This window comes from Chaetodon auriga, chromosome 7 (genome assembly GCF_051107435.1).
Source record: "Chaetodon auriga isolate fChaAug3 chromosome 7, fChaAug3.hap1, whole genome shotgun sequence".
NCBI lineage: Eukaryota > Metazoa > Chordata > Actinopteri > Chaetodontiformes > Chaetodontidae > Chaetodon > Chaetodon auriga.
The window spans coordinates 6,972,357-6,992,298 of record NC_135080.1 but is presented as its reverse complement, the minus strand read 5'-3'; the positions used below and the strand labels follow the sequence as shown (position 1 = coordinate 6,992,298).

At 43.5% G+C, this 19,942-nt stretch overlaps 1 protein-coding gene and 2 pseudogenes across 1 annotated transcript; 1 reads left to right on the top strand and 2 right to left on the bottom strand.

Annotated features, from left to right (window-relative positions):
- Positions 1-883: 883 nt before the first annotated feature.
- On the bottom strand, positions 884-1,831 carry LOC143323354 (odorant receptor 131-2 pseudogene; annotated as a pseudogene).
- Positions 1,832-4,404: 2,573 nt separating this feature from the next.
- Positions 4,405-8,715, bottom strand: LOC143323351 (odorant receptor 131-2 pseudogene; annotated as a pseudogene).
- A 6,381-nt stretch (positions 8,716-15,096) lies between these two features.
- On the top strand, positions 15,097-17,670 carry LOC143323923 (diablo IAP-binding mitochondrial protein-like). Its single transcript, XM_076736104.1, has 6 exons — positions 15,097-15,147; positions 15,424-15,556; positions 15,639-15,761; positions 16,314-16,424; positions 16,651-16,747; positions 17,133-17,670. The coding sequence occupies exons 1-6, from the start codon at positions 15,104-15,106 to the stop codon at positions 17,339-17,341; spliced, it is 717 nt and encodes a 238-aa protein (XP_076592219.1). The 5' UTR covers positions 15,097-15,103; the 3' UTR covers positions 17,342-17,670.
- Positions 17,671-19,942: the final 2,272 nt, after the last annotated feature.

Below are 19,942 nucleotides of genomic sequence, written 5' to 3'. Positions count from 1 at the left end.
GGACTTGGCAACCGGCAGCAGTTAGCACGGAGATGTCACGGGGGGATAGTGTGCTGGTGGGAGCACAAACAAACAAATGGTTTGCTTTTCTCCATGTGAATTTCGATTACAGAGCGGTCCTGCTAATCAGCCGATTATTTCTATTCCTGTTTGCTAATAAAGTCATGTGAAGCTCATTAAGCTTCCAATTAACTGAGTCATTAATTATTTAAACTATTTTCTGCTCACTTTGCTCACCATGTATGACATATTGCAGACTTTTCATCTAGCGCCACCTGCAGGTCAAAATCAATCAATGAGACCAATACTTTCATTTATGACTAAATACTTCCAAACTAATTACAGACCAGTCCAGCAGCAAATTTCAGGGCAAACCAATAATAGTTTTTCAGACACTTCACTCAAAACCAGTCACAGTGAGGACTGTTATGTGACAAAATCTGCTTTCAGGTGCCCCATGAAAGTGAGTCCAGTGCAGTATCGCCTGCAGAGAGTGTAATCGCTCTTTCTGATCTTTAACCTTCATGGTACGCTGGGGTGGGCAGTACACGTCAAAAAAAAAAAAAAACAACTGATTTTAAAATGTTGATTTAGTGCTTTGGTTCATTACTGATACACATTTCATATCAAATTAGAAACAGTCAAGGGATGAAAATAGGGTGTCTTTAATGTATTGCAAGCAAATGTACAGGGAATGTATATTCATCAGTACAATATAATCACACATCCTCATGAATCATCCCCAGAAACATCTGTGATTGTTTTAGCAGTTTTGTTGCTGGTTGCATATGGATCCATCGAAAAATTTCTGTTAGATTTCCCAGTTCAATAACAACACAAATAAAGAGACACACATAAAAAACGTTACTTCAGTAGCATAATATCATGTCTTCATCAATCCAAAAGAATTCAGTGGTTTCTTATACAAGCCACAGAGAGCATAGTATTTCAGTGCATGAAAAAACATTTCGTCCCTGAGGCCATAAATGAGAGGACTCAGACATCTTGGAGTAAGAATGAAAGTAATGTAGTTAGAATATCTGACATTGAAGTATAACATAAAATTAATCTGTAAAGTAGCAGTTTCTATGAATGGACACCACAGCTGGAAGAGACAAAGCAGCAGCTGGAAGGCATGAAGAATCACAGTCCTGAGCCCTTTCCAGGTCGACTTTTTATTCTCTCCTGATGCAGCTTTAGCCACTTTCATGATTTCAATATAAGAGAATAAAATGGTGATACACATAACTAAGAAGTAAAACTGATTTATCACTGACCTAAGATGACCCTGCCAACTGTGTAAGATGATTTTTTCCACAGAACACACTGTGCCTTGATAATAGAAGCTGTGGGTCGCAGATGCAATGAAGATGGACAGAATAACAAAGCAGGGTACAGAGCTGAGGCCGTGAATGATGAGGACACAGCGCAGAGAGCTGCGTGTGGAGCACAGATCTGTGTGCCGCAGGGGCATGCAAATGGCCACGTAACGCTCCAGAGTCATTGCTGTCAGAGTAAGTGGTGTTACAAAGGTGTGCACAGACAAAACAATATACATAAGAAGACATAACCACATTTGCATGGTAATATGGAGGTAGGTCAAAATGAGCAGGACATCAGTCATGAATAAAAACAGACAATCAGACAGTAATGTGTTAGCAAATAAGATGTAGCGCATGGTTGTGTAGAAGAAATCCTTCATAAAAAAGGTTGTGATTAACAGAAAGTTGATGCAAAGGAACACTACCACTAAAATCTGAACTAAAATGACCCGATCACTGACCGTGGTCACTGAGGATTCACCAACAATCACAGAGTTATTGGCTGCCATATATTTCTGAAACATCCAAGAGTTTTAGACAGTGCCACAATTAATTTTGCCACAAAAGCTCAAATAATTACACCTTTAACATTGTCACAGCAGCAGCTGATCAACCTTTAGTTAACACAATACACAAAAATATCACACATACCTACAATAAATTTGACATCAACAGGTCAAAGGACAGAAGACCATCAGATTACCAAACCTTCCTTGCAGTAAGAAGGCACTGTGGCACACAGTTTCATGGATGAACGTCGTCTGCTGACCTCTGTGTAGCCTTCTGAGAGAGGACTGTGTGTGAGGACTTTATAGGGGCAACTACAACTCAAGGGGACACCAAACTTTGCTCACCACAGTGTCGTCACCACCAGTTGTTTCTAACAGCTCACCTCATGGGCCATGCATGATAGAAGTATAGTAACTTACTTTGCATGTTGGAGAGATGTTTTCCTGCAAATTAAAACTCCTCATAATACACACCTTCTTTGTCTACATACCGTGTTGCACATGTTTTTATGGTTTAACAGAAATCACTTGCACTACCGACACCTACCTCATACTGTTTATACTTTTTATACTTCATGCCACTTGCACTACTTACATGTATTTATATTTGTTCATATATTATGACTATTTGCCCTTCTGGTTAGATGCTAAACTGCATTTCGTTGTCTCTGTGTTGCGCTCTGACGATGACAATAAAGATGAATCTAATCAAATCTAAACCTTCTGTACATATCGGGTTAGCAAGTTTCTGGTTGTGTGTTGTAACTACCAAGGCAAACAGTGCACAGTCTCCCCTGGAAGGCATTGATTGTGTAGCACTCATTTGTGCACATGTACGGTGGCAGAAATAGTTGTGTACAGAATTTTAAAAAGAGAGCAAGAGAGAAAAGTTCTAACTTTCTTCTTCCACAAACCTGGCAAATCATTCCTAAAAGTATTATTGTTTGTTTCTTTGTTTCTACAGTTTTCTAATAAAAGGGATACTCCACTGAAAACATGATTTGACCTATTCAGTCTAGTGGCAACGTAAGGAAACACATAGTATATATAGTAAAGAAATGGATATGTTTATTGGCTCCAATAGGAATGAAAATGAGGCGTAGGCCTGCATGTGCTTTGGAAATTAGAGAAATTAGCCTGCATCTGCGTTATGGGGAGGAGAATCATAGTTACTCGATGTAACTCCTGTTCTATGAGTATGCATACCTGCATGTTATCACAGACATGGAAAAGCATATTATTTTTAATATGCTAAACCATATGTCATGGTAAAGATGGTATAATCCATGTCGTTGAAGACCATGACATGTACTGCCCACCCCAGCGAGAAATGGGTGTGAATGCTGCATTGTCCATTTTGGAAAATTTCAAAAAATTGTTGCAGCCCGTTCAATTGCAGCGTCCGAAACATGTGGGCCTTCCCAAAGCTATACGCCCATCCAACAAGCACTTATGATGGAGCATACTAGCACCTTTAGGCTATGTGACAAGATGCTATCACTCAGACATATTGTCTCAGAAATGTATACACATACACACACAATGTATTGATGTTTGTTGGGCGTCTGCAGTATAAAATGGTTACTGTTGTCATTTGATCATTATAAAAATACTGATTATAGTCACTTTGAAGAGTGGAGAAGGGGGTGTTGGAACTAATGATTGGATGAGATCTAAAGGTAAATGGCTAATGCTAAACACTGCTTAAGTGTCCAATTCACTGCAATTACATGGCCCCTTAAGCTGCCAGGACATTTAAAATTTGCCACTTTCCTCCCTGAACCCGCACAATGTAACTGGAGATTTTCTTACAAAATTAGATTTGTTTGAAAATGTGCTTCTATATCTGCTGATGTTTGAAGGTTGTGACATCCCCAAATTCCACCAGTGAAGTTGGTGAGTAAAATGTCATCGTAAACTAATTACAAACCAGTCCAGCAGCAAATGTCAGGGCAAACCAATGACAGTTTTTGAGACATTTCACTCAAAACCAATCACAGTGAGGACTGTTATGTGACAAAATCTACTTTCAGGTGCCCCATGAAAGGTGAGGCCAGTGCAGTATCACCTGCAGAGAGTGTAATCGCTCTTTCAGGTCTTTAACCTTCATGGTACGCTGTTTGAGACGACAGCTCATAGAGCAACGGATTTATGGAGCCAGAGGCTGCAGTATTAATGATACAGGCACACATTCAGAATATGCAGCATAAGAACATTTATTTCATTTTCTCATTGTAAGAAGTAGTTTGATTTTTTCCAAACTGATTTTAAAATGTTGATTTAGTGTTTTGGTTCATTACTGATACACATTTAATATCAAATTAGAAACAGTCAAGGGATGAAAATAGGGTGTCTTTAATGTATTGCAAGCAAATGTACAGGGAATGTATATTCATCAGTACAATATAATCACACATCCTCATGAATCATCCCCAGAAACATCTGTGATTGTTTTAACAGTTTTGTTGCTGGTTGCAAAAGGATCAATTGAATCATTTCTGTTACATTTCCCAGTTCAATAACAACATAAATAAAGAGACACACATAAAAAACGTTACTTCAGTAGCATAATATCATGTCTTCATCAATCCAAAAGAATTCAGTGGTTTCTTATACAAGCCACAGAGAGCATAGTATTTCAGTGCATGAAAAAACATTTCGTCCCTGAGGCCATAAATGAGAGGACTCAGACATCTTGGAGTAAGAATGAAAGTAATGTAGTTAAAATATCTGACATTGATCCATCCATCCATCCATCCATTCACACCCGCTTATCCGGGGCCGGGTCGCGGGGGCAGCAGTCTGAGCAGGGACGCCCAAACTTCCCTCTCCCCGGACACTTCCTCCAGCTCCTCCGGGGGGACCCCGAGGCGTTCCCAGGCCAGCCGAGCGACATAGTCACTCCAGCGTGTCCTGGGTTTTCCCCGGGGCCTCCTCCCGGTGGGGCATGCCTGGAACACCTCCCTAGGGAGGCGTCCAGGGGGCATCCGGAACAGATGCCCGAGCCACCTCAGCTGACTCCTCTCGATGTGGAGGAGCAGCGACTCTACTCTGAGCTCCTCCCGGGTGACAGAGCTCCTCACCCTATCTCTAAGGGAGTGCCCCGCCACCCTGCGGAGGAAACTCATTTCAGCCGCTTGTATCCGGGACCTCGTTCTTTCGGTCATGACCCAAAGTTCATGACCATAGGTGAGGGTAGGAACGTAGATTGACCGGTAAATCGAGAGCTTCGCCTTTCGGCTCAGCTCCTTCTTCACCACGACGGACCGATACAGCGACCGCATTACTGCTGCCGCTGCACTGATCCGCCTGTCAATCTCACGCTCCATTCTACCCTCACTCGTGAACAAGATCCCAAGATACTTAAACTCCTCCACTTGAGGCAGGATCTCTCCCCCAACCCGGAGGGAGCAAGCCACCTTTTTCCGGTCGAGAACCATGGCCTCGGACTTGGAGGTGCTGACTCTCATCCCAGCTGCTTCACACTCGGCTGCGAACCGTCCCAGTGCACGCTGAAGGTCCTGGCTCGATGGAGCCAACAAGACAACATCATCCGCAAAAAGCAGAGACGAAATCTGCCGGCTCCCGAACCGAACCCCCTCCGGTCCCTGGCTGCGCCTAGAAATTCTGTCCATAAAAATAATGAACAGAACCGGTGACAAAGGGCAGCCCTGGCGGAGTCCAACATGCACCGGGAACAGGTCCGACTTACTGCCGGCAATGCGGACCAAGCTCCTGCTCCGGTTGTACAGGGACTGCACAGCCCTCAACAGAGGGCCTGCAACCCCATACTCTCGGAGCACCTCCCACAGAATGACGCGAGGGACACGGTCGAATGCCTTCTCCAAGTCCACAAAACACATGTGGACTGGTTGGGCAAACTCCCATGAACCCTCAAGCACCCTGTGGAGGGTATAGAGCTGGTCCAGTGTTCCACGGCCGGGACGAAAACCGCATTGTTCCTCCTGAATCCGAGGTTCGACTATCGGCCGGATTCTCCTCTCCAGTACCCTGGAATAGACTTTCCCAGGGAGGCTGAGGAGTGTGATCCCCCGATAGTTGGAACACACCCTCCGGTCCCCCTTTTTAAACAGAGGGACCACCACCCCGGTCTGCCAGTCCAAAGGCACCGTCCCCGACTGCCATGCGATGTTGCAGAGGCGTGTCAACCAGGACAGCCCTGCAACATCCAGTGACTTGAGGTACTCAGGGCGGATCTCGTCCACCCCCGGAGCTTTGCCACCGAGGAGCTTGCAGACTACCTCAGTGACTTCAGCCCGGGTGATGGACGAATCGACCTCCAAGTCCCCAGTCTCTGCTTCCTCTGCAGAAGACATGACAGTGGGATTGAGGAGATCCTCGAAGTATTCCTTCCACCGCCCGACAATATCCCCAGTCGAGGTCAGCAGCTCCCCACCTCCACTGTAAACAGTATTAGTGGAGAGCTGCTTCCCCCTCCTGAGGCGCCGAACGGTTTGCCAGAATTTCCTCGAGGCCGACCGGTAGTCCTCCTCCATGGCCTCCCCGAACTCCTCCCAGACCCGAGTTTTTGCTTCTACAACCGCCCGAGCTGCTGCCCGCTTAGCCTGCCGGTACCCGTCAGCTGCCTCAGGAGTCCTATGAGCCAACCAAGCCCGATAGGACTCCTTCTTCAGCTTGACGGCATCCCTTACTTCCGGTGTCCACCACCGGGTTCGGGGATTGCCGCCACGACAGGCACCGGCGACTTTACGGCCACAGCTATGGACGGCTGCATCAACAATGGAAGTGGAGAACATGGTCCATTCAGACTCAATGTCTCCAACCTCCCTCGGAATCTGGTCGAAGCTCTCCCGGAGGTGGGAGTTGAAGACCTCCCTGACAGCGGGTTCCGCCAGACGTTCCCAACAGACCCTCACAATACGTTTGGGTCTGCCAAGTCTGTCCCGCTTCCTCCCCTGCCAGCGGATCCAACTCACCACCAGGTGGTGATCAGTTGACAGCTCAGCCCCTCTCTTCACCCGAGTGTCCAAGACATACCGCCGAAGGTCAGATGATACGACTACAAAGTCGATCATTGACCTCCGACCTAGGGTGTCCTGGTGCCACGTGCACTGATGGACACCCTTATGCTTGAACATGGTGTTCGTTATTGACAAACTATGACTAGCACAGAAGTCTAACAACAGAACACCACTCGGGTTCAGATCGGGGAGGCCGTTCCTCCCAATCACGCCCCTCCAGGTATCACTGTCGCTACCCACGTGGGCATTGAAGTCCCCCAGCAGAACGATGGAGTCCCCGGTTGGAGCACTTTCCAGTACCCCTCCCAAGGACTCCAAGAAGGCCGGGTACTCTGCACTGCTGTTTGGCCCATAGGCCGAAACAACAGTGAGAGACCTATCCCCGACCCGAAGGCGCAGGGAAGCGACCCTCTCGCTCAGCGGGGAGAACTCCAACACATGACGGCTGAGCTGGGGGGCTATAAGCAAGCCCACACCAGCTCGCCGCCTCTCACCGCGGGCAACTCCAGAGTAGAAGAGAGTCCAGCCTCTCTCAAGGAGTTGGGTTCCAGAGCCCGAACTGTGCGTGGAGGTGAGTCCGACTATCTCTAGTCGGTACCGCTCAACCTCCCGCACTAGCTCCGGCTCCTTCCCCCCCAGCGAGGTGACATTCCATGTCCCCATAGCCAGAGTCGTTGTCCAGGGTTTGGGTCGTCGGGGCCCCCGCCCACGACTGCCACCCAAAACACAAAGCACCGGCCCCTTCTGGTCCTTCCTGCGGGTGGTGGGCCTACGGGAAGGCGGGCCCACGTCGCTCCTTCGGGCTGAGCCCGGCCGGGTCCCGTGGGCAAAGACCCGGCCACCAGGCGCTCGCCTGCGAGCCCCAACCCCAGGCCTGGCTCCAGGGTGGGGCCCCGGTAACGCCAATCCGGGCGACGTGAACGTCCTTGTTTTATTTCTATCCATAGGGGCTTTTTGAACCGCTCTTAGTCTGACCCGTCACCTAGAACCTGTTTGCCTTGGGAGACCCTACCAGGGGCATTAAGCCCCGGACAACATAGCCTCTAGGATCATTCGGGTACTCAAACTCCTCCACCACGATAAGGTGGCGGTTCAATTGATGTATAACATAAAATTAATCTGTAAAGTAGCAGCTTCTATGAATGGACACCACAGCTGGAAGAGACAAAGCAGCAGCTGGAAGGCATGAAGAATCACAGTCCTGAGCCCTTTCCAGGTCGACTTTTTATTCTCTCCTGATGCAGCTTTAGCCACTTTCATGATTTCAATATAAGAGAATAAAATGGTGATACACATAATTAAGAAGTAAAACTGATTTATCACTGACCTAAGATGACCCTGCCAACTGTGTAAGATGATTTTTTCCACAGAACACACTGTGCCTTGATAATAGAAGCTGTGGGCCGCAGATGCAATGAAGATGGACAGAATTACAAAGCAGGGTACAGAGCTGAGGCCGTGAATGATGAGGACACAGCGCAGAGAGCTGCGTGTGGAGCACAGATCTGTGTGCCGCAGGGGCATGCAAATGGCCACGTAACGCTCCAGAGTCATTGCTGTCAGAGTAAGTGGTGTTACAAAAGTGTGCACAGACAAAACAATATACATAAGAAGACACAACCACATTTGCATGGTAAAATGGAAGTAGCTCAAAATGAGCAGGACATCAGTCATGAGTAAAAACAGACAATCAGACAGTAATGTGTTAGCAAATAAGATGTAGCGCATGGTTGTGTAGAAGAAATCCTTCATAAAAAAGGTTGTGATTAACAGAAAGTTGATGCAAAGGAACACTACCACCAAAATCTGAACTAAAATGACCCGATCATTGACCTTGGTCACTGAGGATTCACCAACAATCACAGAGTTATTGGCTGCCATATATTTCTGAAACATCCAAGAGTTTTAGACAGTGCCACAATTAATTTTGCGACAACAGCTCAAATAATTACACTTTTAACATCCTCACAGCAGCAGCTGATCAACCTTTAGTTAACACAATACACAAAAATATCACACATACCTACAATAAATTTGACATCAACAGGTCAAAGGACATAAAACCATCAGATTACCAAACCTTCCTTGCAGTAAGAAGGCACTGTGGCACACAGTTTCATGGATGAACATCTTCTGCTGACCTCTGTGTAGCCTTCTGAGAGAGGACTGTGTGTGAAGGCTTTATAGGGGCAACTACAACTCAAGGGGACACCAAACTTTGCTCACCACAGTGTCGTCACCACCAGTTGTTTCTAACAGAGCAACCCATTGATTATGTTGCACTCATTTGTGCACATGTACAGTGGCAGAAATAGTTGTGTAAAGAATTTTAAAAAGAGAGCAAGAGAGAAAAGTTCTAACTTTCTTCTTCCACAAACCTGGCAAATCATTCCTAAAAGTATTTTTGTTTGTTTCTTTGTTTCTACAGTTTTCTAATAAAAAGGATACTCCATTCAAAACATGATTCGACCTATTCAGTCTAGTGGCAACGTAAGGAAACACATAGTATATATAGTAAAGAAACAAATATATTTATTGGCTCCAATAGGAATAAAAATGAGGTGTTGGCCTACATGTGTTTTGGAAATTAGAGAAATTGGCCTGCATCTGCGTTGGGGAGGAAAATCATATTTACTCGATGTAAATCTTGTTCTATGAGTATGCATACCTGCATACACATACACAAAGCACATTATTTTTTATGGTAAAGATGGTTTAATCCATGTCATTGAAGACCATGACATGTACTGCCCCCCCCCCCCCCCCCCCAAGCGTGAAATGGGTGTGAATGCTGCATTGTCCATTTTGGAAAATTACAAAAAATTGTCCAACGCAGCCCGTTCAATTGCAGCGTCGGAATCGTGTGGGCCTTTCCGAAGCTATACACCCATCCAACAAGCACTTATGATGGAGCATACTAGCACCTTTAGGCTATGTGACAAGATGCTATCACTCAGACATATTGTCTCAGAAATGTGTACACATACACACACAATGTATTGGTGCTTATTGGTGGTCTGCAGTAACTAAATGGTTGAATGAGATCTAAAGGTAAATGGTTAATGTTAAATGTAAATATTAATGTTAGTGTTGATGAATTTGGTGAGTAAAATGTCATCGTAACTGTTACAATTATCATGATTATAAAAACCCAGGGAATAAACAATGACCAATCTGTGACTGAACTTTCCTCTTTTTTCACTCAACTTTTAGATTGTTGTCAGTGTCTGGCATCTGGACTTGGCAACCAGCAGCAGTTAGCACGGAGATGTCACGGGGGGATAGTGCGCTGGTGGTAACACAGACAAACAAATGGTTTGTTTTTCTCCATGTGAATTTAGATTACAGACTGTTCCTGCTAATCAGCCAATTATTTCTATTCCTGTTTGCTAATAAAGTCATGTGAAGCTCATTAAGCTTCCAATTAACTGAGTCATTAATTATTTAAACTTTTCTGCTCACTTAACTCACCGTGTATCACATATTGCAGACTTTTCATCTAGCGCCACCTGCAGGTCAAAATCTCAATGAGACCAATACTTTGATTCATGACCAAATACTTCACACTAACATGTTTAAACCCGACAAGTCAATTATTTTTGCGCACCAACTGCTAATTCATACCTATGAATTATTTCATTTGTTCCCATAAGGGTGTAGCTGTGATATGTTTTAGTGTAAAAGTGCTCAGCACAGCCTTTCTCTTACAGTTTCCATGATGCATTGGATTTTTTTCAGCACTCTTTCATTACTTGCTGTTGAATTAGTGCACACATGTGTAATGTTTTGAAAATAGAGGGTGGACAATCTAAAGGAGCCATGTGGGATTATTCCTGTTTTATTTTGATTTTGGAAGAGATATGTGGATATATTTAGTTTTTTAGCTGTTAAATTCAATATATTATCTTTGACATCCCTGGTATGTTTAATAGTGTGACATATTGTTCCTTAGTTCATGCTCATGTAATCAAAACCCTCTCATCATGAAAGTAAAAGTCAGGCCACCTGAAGCACTGGAACAATCTCACTGGAATATTTCTGTATCTGACAATTTGTTTTGCAATCAAAATTTGATTTGTTGTCATTGTCTGGTCTGTGCATTCAGTTCCTAACAGCAGCTAACACAGAGGTATCATGAGGGAATACGATGGTGGTGGTGGCCCTTCACAGTCATGGCTTGTTTTTCTCCATGTGGATTTACACTCAAAACAGAGCAGTGATGCTAATGAGCCCATCAACACTATTCTCTTATGGCAAAGAAGCTCCTGCAAAACTCATTAAGGCGATGGCTAATTGGTTCATTAATTATTTAAACTATCCTCTGTTGACTTTTGCGCCAAGAGAGGATGGATGACATAAGAGGTAAAAGAAGAACTATTGACTTGTCTTAAAGTTTCTGTAGAATTCAGGGTTGTTATCAAAACTATGATCAACATACTTGTATAAGATTATAAATATACACTGTAAGATGAAATTGTGTTTGAAGGTGCTTTCAGAATTGAAAGCCCGAACCAAAGTTCTAACCAAGGTTCATGTTTTTTTTTGTTTTTCCATGTTTTTCCACCTCCTCTTTCTCTCCATGTGCTACCACAGCCCATTTTTCCAATAGCCTGCCATAACTGAGTGTAATTTGGTGCAAAAGTTTGAACCATCCAAAAAATGTTTTCATGCTACAAACAAACTCGGCCAAGTTTCAGTTTGATCCAGACTGAGACCACCTGTTTTCCTCAGACCAACCCTTGGTTGTTTGGTCTGGACTGTGGTCTGGGGAGGTTTCACACTTGGAATTTTGGTTCAGATCAAGCTGAAAAGTCTGAAAGTTCGGACCGAACCAGTGAAGTCTGAAAGGCCCCTACATTCCCATTTCCACAGAGATTTTGCAACCAAAACCAAAACAACACATTATCCTAACAAGATTAAAAGTCTGCTGCACACTTTAGCAGCGCTCACATCAGCATGCTAAAACACTCACAATAATAATGCTAGCATGTTGATGTTTATCATGGATAGTGTTTACCATCTCAGTATGGCATTTTAGCATGCTAACATTTGCTAACTAGCCCTAAACACAAACTGCAGCTAAAGCTGATGGGAATGTAATTAGTATTGTAGGTATTTGGTCTGAAGCCAAATTATGAAATTTCGACCCAATGACGGCGTTACATGACAGGCCAGGGAAAAAGGTTTCATCACTCTGGGGACCATGAACGTCTCTACCAGATGTCACAACAATCCCTCCAATAGTTGTCAGGATATTTTAGTGAAATGTGATGTCAGGGTCTGACCAAAGTCAGTAAAATTTATCCAGAGACATCTTGTGGAGAAAAAAAAAAAAACAAAGTCAGCAAAAAAGATTATTTTACCGGTATAAACAAAGATGACAGACAATACATCCCCACAAATGTTACACACTGGACCTTTAACAAAGAATCTAGTATGTCTGATGGAGAGAGAGAAGAGCAGACTCATCACTTTCTTATAGCTGCTGTTAATCCAGTTAGCACAGTGCTCTTATGATGTTTAGAGATTCCAAGCTCTGAATGATCATTTAATATCAAAACAGGTCACAGACATTGGCTCAATTACATCACATCACATTGAGTGCTAGATAAAATATTTAAAATCATCAGACTTGCAATTAGGTTTTCATTGAACCACATACAGTAACACACATTACAAACAAACCAAACAAGTAGTGCAAAGAAAGGAAAAAAGACCACAGCAGAATTACGAAACTCTTTCCAACAATGACCAATGATTTAATATCAAGTCAGGCCAGAAACATGCGACAGGTAATCATTCTCACACCATGTAGATGAAGATGATGGAGGATTTCATGCATGATAGATTAACCAGCTTTTCTTGTGGACTACGTGGTGTCAATATGATCCAGAGACTGTAAGAAATTCTGTTTGACATTAATGGTTGAAAAGTGTGCCAACATAGTCACATCATAACAAGAAATAGGACACTTTGAAGTGAATATTTACTGATTACATGTTCACTGAATGAAAGAATTGTAATAAATAAGGTACATTCATTGCAGTAAGAAGTCTGTGGCAGCATTATCATTTAATTTGTCAACTGAAAGGACGACTTGTCACACAGATCCCAGGTTTTCAATGCAATTGGTCATCCCTGAGATCCCTGAGGACTCAGACATCTTGGAGGAAGACTTAACATTATATAATCAAAGTACCTACCATTAAAAAATAACATGAATCAGTTTTAAGAGCAGCAGCTTCCTGCCTGGGTCCACCTCTGATGATTCCCATGAGTCTCCTTTCTCAGGGACCCGGCTAGCTTTCAAGATGGCCCCCCACAAGAAAGACGTCGAAGCTCCCTGTCTTCTGGCTCTGTCGTTCAGCTCCCTGGCCTCTTTTCTGTTGGACCTTGCTCGAGAGCCAGACAGCCTCCATAATGCTAGCTTCCAACCTGTTGACCAATCAGCTAGCATGATCTTGCCCTGGAGCTACCTTCAGGGAAGCCCTCCAGAATGATGCCTGGCTCCTGCTAACATCGTGCCTCTCAGCTGTCCAGCTGCTGTTTTCACTTCTAATGTCTGGTAGAAGCACAAATATCAAGGAAAAACGTCCCTTTCGGCAAAATCTGAGCAAGCCAAAATAACAAAATCGGGTGGGCAAAATGCTTCTGAAATGCTCCCACTTGGGTTTAAAGCCAGGATGGAACAAAACCGCGTTGAATCCAGAGTGGTGTACCTCCACAGGACACAGGCCCACTGGACAACAGACCACCTCTCTGACCTCACTGATTTTGACAACCGTTTTCCAAGACAAGGCTCTGATTGGGTTGCAGGTGCATGCACATTCAATGTGGGGCCTAATGGGCCTTATGGCAAGGCGCTCCTCTATCTGAGGTTTGTACGATGGACTCTTGGTCAACCCTGTCTACCTTTATCAGGTCCTACTGCATGGGCATCGGTGCTGACACCCCATGTGCTGGGTAGCAGGACCACGGCTCTTACAACAAAGGACCTTGGCTCTGAGTTTTCCTTTCAAATCTAGCCTTTCAACCCTACAAGCAAAGTGACCGTCCACCCATTGACAGTTGGCCTTAGTGTCTGGCAGGGCCAGCTAAGCCTCGGTGACATCTAGCACCCAGGCTACAGGTATGTACATAGTGTAGATTTGTAAATAGTTGGCTTTTATCTGAGCACATGGGTGAGAAGTCATTCCAACTCAGCTGCCATTTCAGGCTCCTGCAGGAGCAGCTGGATCTGCTTGTGTCTTACAGAGTCCCCTTACTGTACAACTTCAGAAACTCACACAGTTGGCATAATCATGTCGGGTCAGCTGTAAGTCAGTTTTACTTCTTGATAATGTTCATTATTATTGTATTATGTTAAAAATAATGAAGGTGGCTACAGCTGCATCAGAACATAATAAAAAGTCCACACGGATAGGGCTCAGAACAGTAATCCTTCATGCTTTCCAGCTCCTTCTCTGTCTCATCCAGCTGTGGTGTCCATTCATAGAAGCTGCTGTGTTTGATTTTGATGTCTTGTTATTTATTAATGTCAGGTACTTTAATTATATAATGTTTTCTCTTGTTCCAAGATGTCTGAGTCCTCTCATTTATGGCCTCAGGGATGACAAGTTTTGTCTTGCACTGAAAAACAATGTTCTGTGTGGCTTGCCGAGATTACATAAATCTTTCAGTTGACAAATTAAAACTATAATGCTGCCACAGAAATGACTGTTTCTTGCACATATTAATAATAATAATAATAAGCTTCATTTTAATAGAACCTCTCATACAAGAAATGCAGCTCAAAGTGCTTTACAACAAAGAAATCACATGCACCAAGTGCTTCACATAAAAAACACAGAATGCACATAAATACGGGGATAGAAAATCAATGCAAAATGAGATGGAGTATAAAACACACTTGATAATCCTTAAAATAAGATAGAGCAGAATTAAGGTAAAAAATTAAATGCTGTTAAAGTTCTATCAGTGGACTTTTTTCACCTAAAGTGGAGCAGCAGCATTTACAATCGGTATTTTCACACAAAGATCAACCAGAGATTTTGAATGAAATACTTTTGTTGTATGGTAATACATAGATAAGTATCAAAAGTAATTAATGAGAGTAAATTTATCGTGAATCGTGATTTTGTTGCATGGGAAATACTGGGATACTGTTGCTTCTTTTCACCACGACGGGGCAACAGTGTTCAGTTGTGACAGCTCTACAGCAGGGGAACCTTTGCTCAGTGACACGAACATTTTAGTGTGGCGGACCAAGATGGCAGCCCAGAGGACGGCAACAACCTGCCTTCGTCTCCTCAGGTAGGGCGTGTATTACAATTAGATAAGGTCAAACTGACGGTATTTGTATTTAATTTTTTACACGCTATGCTAAAACAACAACTTCTTAAAGATTAAATGCCACTCTTGAGTTTATGTGGGGAAAATAACATGTTTTGTTTCATAGCAGTGCTGATAACGACAACCGGAAGTTGTCAGAAAACGTTACACGTCAAACTTGTTTTTCCTAAAATTAGCATTAGCTTGTGTTCTGTAAAGGACTGTTTTAAAATTAACCTTGGTATTTGTTTTGTAAAGGAGTTCAGCTCGTGTCCTGTTCAGTAGCAGTAAACCTGCAGTCCATAAACCGACGAAATGGACAAATCTTCTGTACACAGGTGTCGCATCTTTAACCGTCGGCGCTGGGCTTTGTGCGGTACCTTTCAGACAGGTGAGTGAGCGTCATGTTGAAATTACAGCCATCTAATTTCAGTCACCTACAGTATGTAAGTTCGTGCTTTATGTTGTTGCAGGTTGAAAATCTCTCTCACGACTCTCTGATCAAACGAGCAGCCTCCGTGGTGACCGACAGTTCAAGCACTTTTCTCTCTCAGACCACCTTGGCTCTCATAGATGGCATCACAGAGTACTCAAAAGTAAGGGTTTTGATCTTGTGGTAACATATTGGTTAGGAAGATTATTTGCATTCTCTCTCTCTCTCTCTCTCTCTCTCTCTCTCTCTCTCTCTGAAACACAGCTTTGCAGGTCAGGAGTGCATCATAGATGAACATCATAGATGTTCTGATGCAGCATGCTGTAGTTTGTAGAGACAAGCCAATGTCTACAGATACATGCTGTGGGTTTTGTTAGTATAGTCATAAAGGAAGCACACAAAAAACCCTGTTTTCCCACTCACCTTCGTGAAATTGATTTGATTGAAAAAAATATCCTGAGTTTAAGATCTCTGCAACTTCTGCTGCCACTCTATTACAACAGAGGTGACTGGCATTGTTTCTGGTACTGAAATACATTTTTTTCCAGAAACACTGTGCTGGCTAATGGAAGGGATAATCTCCAGACCTATATATCAACTATAATACTTGGAAATTTTCTATACTCCAGAAAATCCTCCTCAGGCTACTCTGCCATCGTAGCTGGTCTTTGATTTCTAAACGTAAACTGTATGTCCTCCCTCTCTTTGCTGACAGGCTGTGCACACACTCATTGCTCTCCAAAGACGATATTTGGACTCAATTGGAAATCTTACTCCAGCAGAAGAGGACACGATCTGGCAGGTGATCATTGGCCAGCGTGCAGAGGTTAGTTTATGTTTTCCTCTTTGGTGAAAAGCGGAACCCCGATTTCAAGTAGTCGAGACACTGTGTAAAACATAAATAAGAACAGAATGCAGCATAGCTGTCTTTCTGTTCATTTATTGATTGTGAGAGCATAAATATAACAGCAGGCATACAAACCCAACAAAACAAAACCGCTGCACAGTTGTTTGATCTGACTTGGGTCGTATTATTCTCTCTGTGCTGACAGGTTAATGACAGACAAGATGAATGCAGGCGTTTTGAGTCGACCTGGGTCAGCGCAGTCAAGCTGTGTGAAATGGCAGCGGAGGTGGCGTATAGCTCAGGTGTGTGAAACAACATGTCTGAGTGTGCTTACATGGCTGTGGGGTTGAATAGCTGGATGTCATGGTTGTACTGTTGAGGCAGGTTTTCTCGGGGCTCCTGTAACGATGAATTAAAGTGTTTAGCTGTGAATCCTCTTCTCAAAGCTGTGTATGTTGTCGTCTGTGCCGTCTGTCCCATTCAGCTGCTGTCAGTGTTACACTTTGGACAGAGTACGGATCATTTGCTGCCACTCAGCAGGCCTTTGTGTAAAACCAAATGGAGATGATGGACAGGAGTGTCTTCTTAATGACCACACCTAATGTCTGAACTTGTGGTGGTGTTATGGCAACCTTTGAACTTTTTTCAACGATTTGACAGAGTGTGTGTTTGCATCTGTGTGTCCAGGAGCTGAACAGGCATCCATCACAGCGAAGACAAACATTCAGGTGGCCCAGGCGCAGGTGGAGGAGGCACAGAAACTGTCGAATGACGCGGATAAGAAGATGGCCGAGGCTAAAGTGATGGAGGTTGAAAGGATGGCACAGTATGCTGCCTCCTTACAGGGTAGTAACGATGAGGAAGAGGTGCCTGAGGCTTATTTGAGAGAGGACTGAAACAAACAACCAGAGCTATCAGAAAACAAAGGAAAGCATAAAAAAGGTTTATTCGCTTTTAAAGTAAATAACCTTTCATCATCCATACAATGTCTTCTTTCATTTGGAGTCTGCGCCGGGCTCTGCGATTTCTGGTTCGGTCTCATTCGTAATACACTGTGTTCAAATTCATCTACTTCATTCTGCATATACACTGCAATACAAGCACAGAGGACTGTGTTTTCTCTGCACTGTTTGTCACTGTCTTGTGACTTGACCAACATCAGATTTTGTTATATTTTGTCAAAATTAATTGTAATAAAGACAGTATAAAAAACATAAAACTGTTTATTTTTGGTCTTCACTGGTTGCAATAGCGTCAGATAATGAAGCGTAGCTTTTCATTTCCTGTTAACTAGATGCATATTTAGCTGTTAGTGGGTTAGATTCAGTGTTGTGTTGCTCGTCCTTGTTTTTCTGTAACATCGTGTTGATCCAAATGACTGAAAAACATTCATCCAGTGCTAAAAATGGAGAGAAAACATGTCCACACGGTTGCCAGATTTGTTCTGACTTAATTGTTGGTGTGAACAGATGTTAAACATGAGAGGTGTCAACTATGTGAACAGAATGTCCCCTGCGGTCATCTTGGGAGATATTCTGTTTACCAAAGTGACCAGAAGCCACTTGGTAAACACCTTAAAACCCAGAGACGCCACACAATTGGCTGACTAACACTGTTTTTTGTGAAATCCAACCAATCAGCTGCTGGTGTCATGTTTTTTTAAATGTTACTCTGTGCGAATGTATGAGTATGACCTCCACACAAATTTGAATCCGCAAATGGTTTAATTTCCCATTCGTGTACCGTTGAGAACACCTTCAAGGTCGTGTTGCTTTACTTTTTATTTGTATCTCTCTTTTTCACTCAACAGCTCCACCTTCACTGCAAATTACCCATGTCCTGACGCTCTCCTATAGAGCTTTTAGGCCATTTGTCAAAGCCCCCCCCCCCATCATCACTCCATCTCTAGCGTTTCCTCTTCACACTGTCACAGAGAAGAAAACAAACAGTCTATCTCTCATCAACACAAAAAATGGCCGTCCATTATTATAAACAGAAGAAATGATCAGAGGAGAACCTGTTTTAATAAACATGTTGACGTCTGATTACTGTTTTAAGTCAAACTTGAAAGTTTATGAACCTATCCTTTAATTCCAGCAGATGGCGATCTAAATCCATTACAACGCATTTTATTTATTTATTTGTTTGTTTTATTGCACATTCATTTCCAGTCAATTGAAATGTATTTCTTGGAGTCACTGAGGTTGTTACTTTTTTATTATGATAGTTATGACCTACACAAATTTCTTTATGTTTATGGTGGTGATTAAATGGGAACCCTGTATTTTTAGAGAAGCTTTAGTGTGAATATCTACCCTCTTGCTTATACCTACATTTGTTTCTTGTTTTGGCATTTTATCTTTAAACCAGCGTGTATCCAGTGCACACAACACTCGTTTCTGTCAGCACGTACGTGCATGCCTTCCCACTGTGTTAAATCCAGGGGACAGTTACCAACTGCACTCTAAAAATACACACCAAACCTGCAAGTCTGTCACCAAATGCTCATTGTAGGAGCCTTGTCCGTCTGTAATGAGAATATGCTCTGTAGCTGGCACGTTGTCTTTATTGTCTTCACGTAAGGCTACTAAAGGTCAGTGTGAACTGCAGAGGGTCATTTTAGAGGGAGCTCATTATGGGGAAGACCTATGTGGAGCTGCAAACACGAGTGTGTGGCGTCAGCAGTGAGGTGACCTCTCCCTGCTCTAGATGGCCAAGCCTTGGCAGGGGATGGGACCATGCAAGCGGCTGGGGGGGGTTGAGGTGTGCAAGGACTGGCTCACCAATGTGACTAGTGAGGAATGTTGTGTTTAACAAAGGCTGTTTTCACAGACTGTAAAACCAAATATCCCAGACAGTCTGTGTGGATGTGCACCCACTGGTCACAGGGGAGGTGGTGCCAGTGCAGCCTTGCCTGCCTGGAAGAAAATGTGACGGTGCTTACGGAGTATTTTTTCAGCATAAACCCTCAATGAGGTAACCACAATTACAAAGGTCACGGGCCATAAATGCTCATAAAGTATTTAGTGCTACTGAGGGGGTTTGAGTATTTATGCAGCATGTGTGCAGTTATGCCAGTGGTGTGAAATAAGCCTCACTGAAACTATTTCACCCAAATTGGTGATATCATTAACGCATTAGATGTATTGTGGAGGAAAATAAGATGTGATTTATCATCTCATAAATACACGAGCCTCCTCCGTGCACCGACTTTACTGTTCCAATGCAAAGTGGCCCAGGAGGGGAGATTGATTGGTGAAAAGGGCAGCACTTTCACCTGGGGATTTATAGCTCTTTGAGGATATAAATAAACCACCAGAGGGTATAAAGGCAGGGGGTACAGTGTGGTGACACATCATGGGTCATGCTTTAATCACGGTGAAGCGGGGCTGCAGCGCAGCGAGAGAGTTAAATTTTGTTGGAGATGATGGAGGCTCCCCGGAGAGTTCACATCCCGTGATAAGGACACTAATACAGGTGATGAAGACGTCACTGCA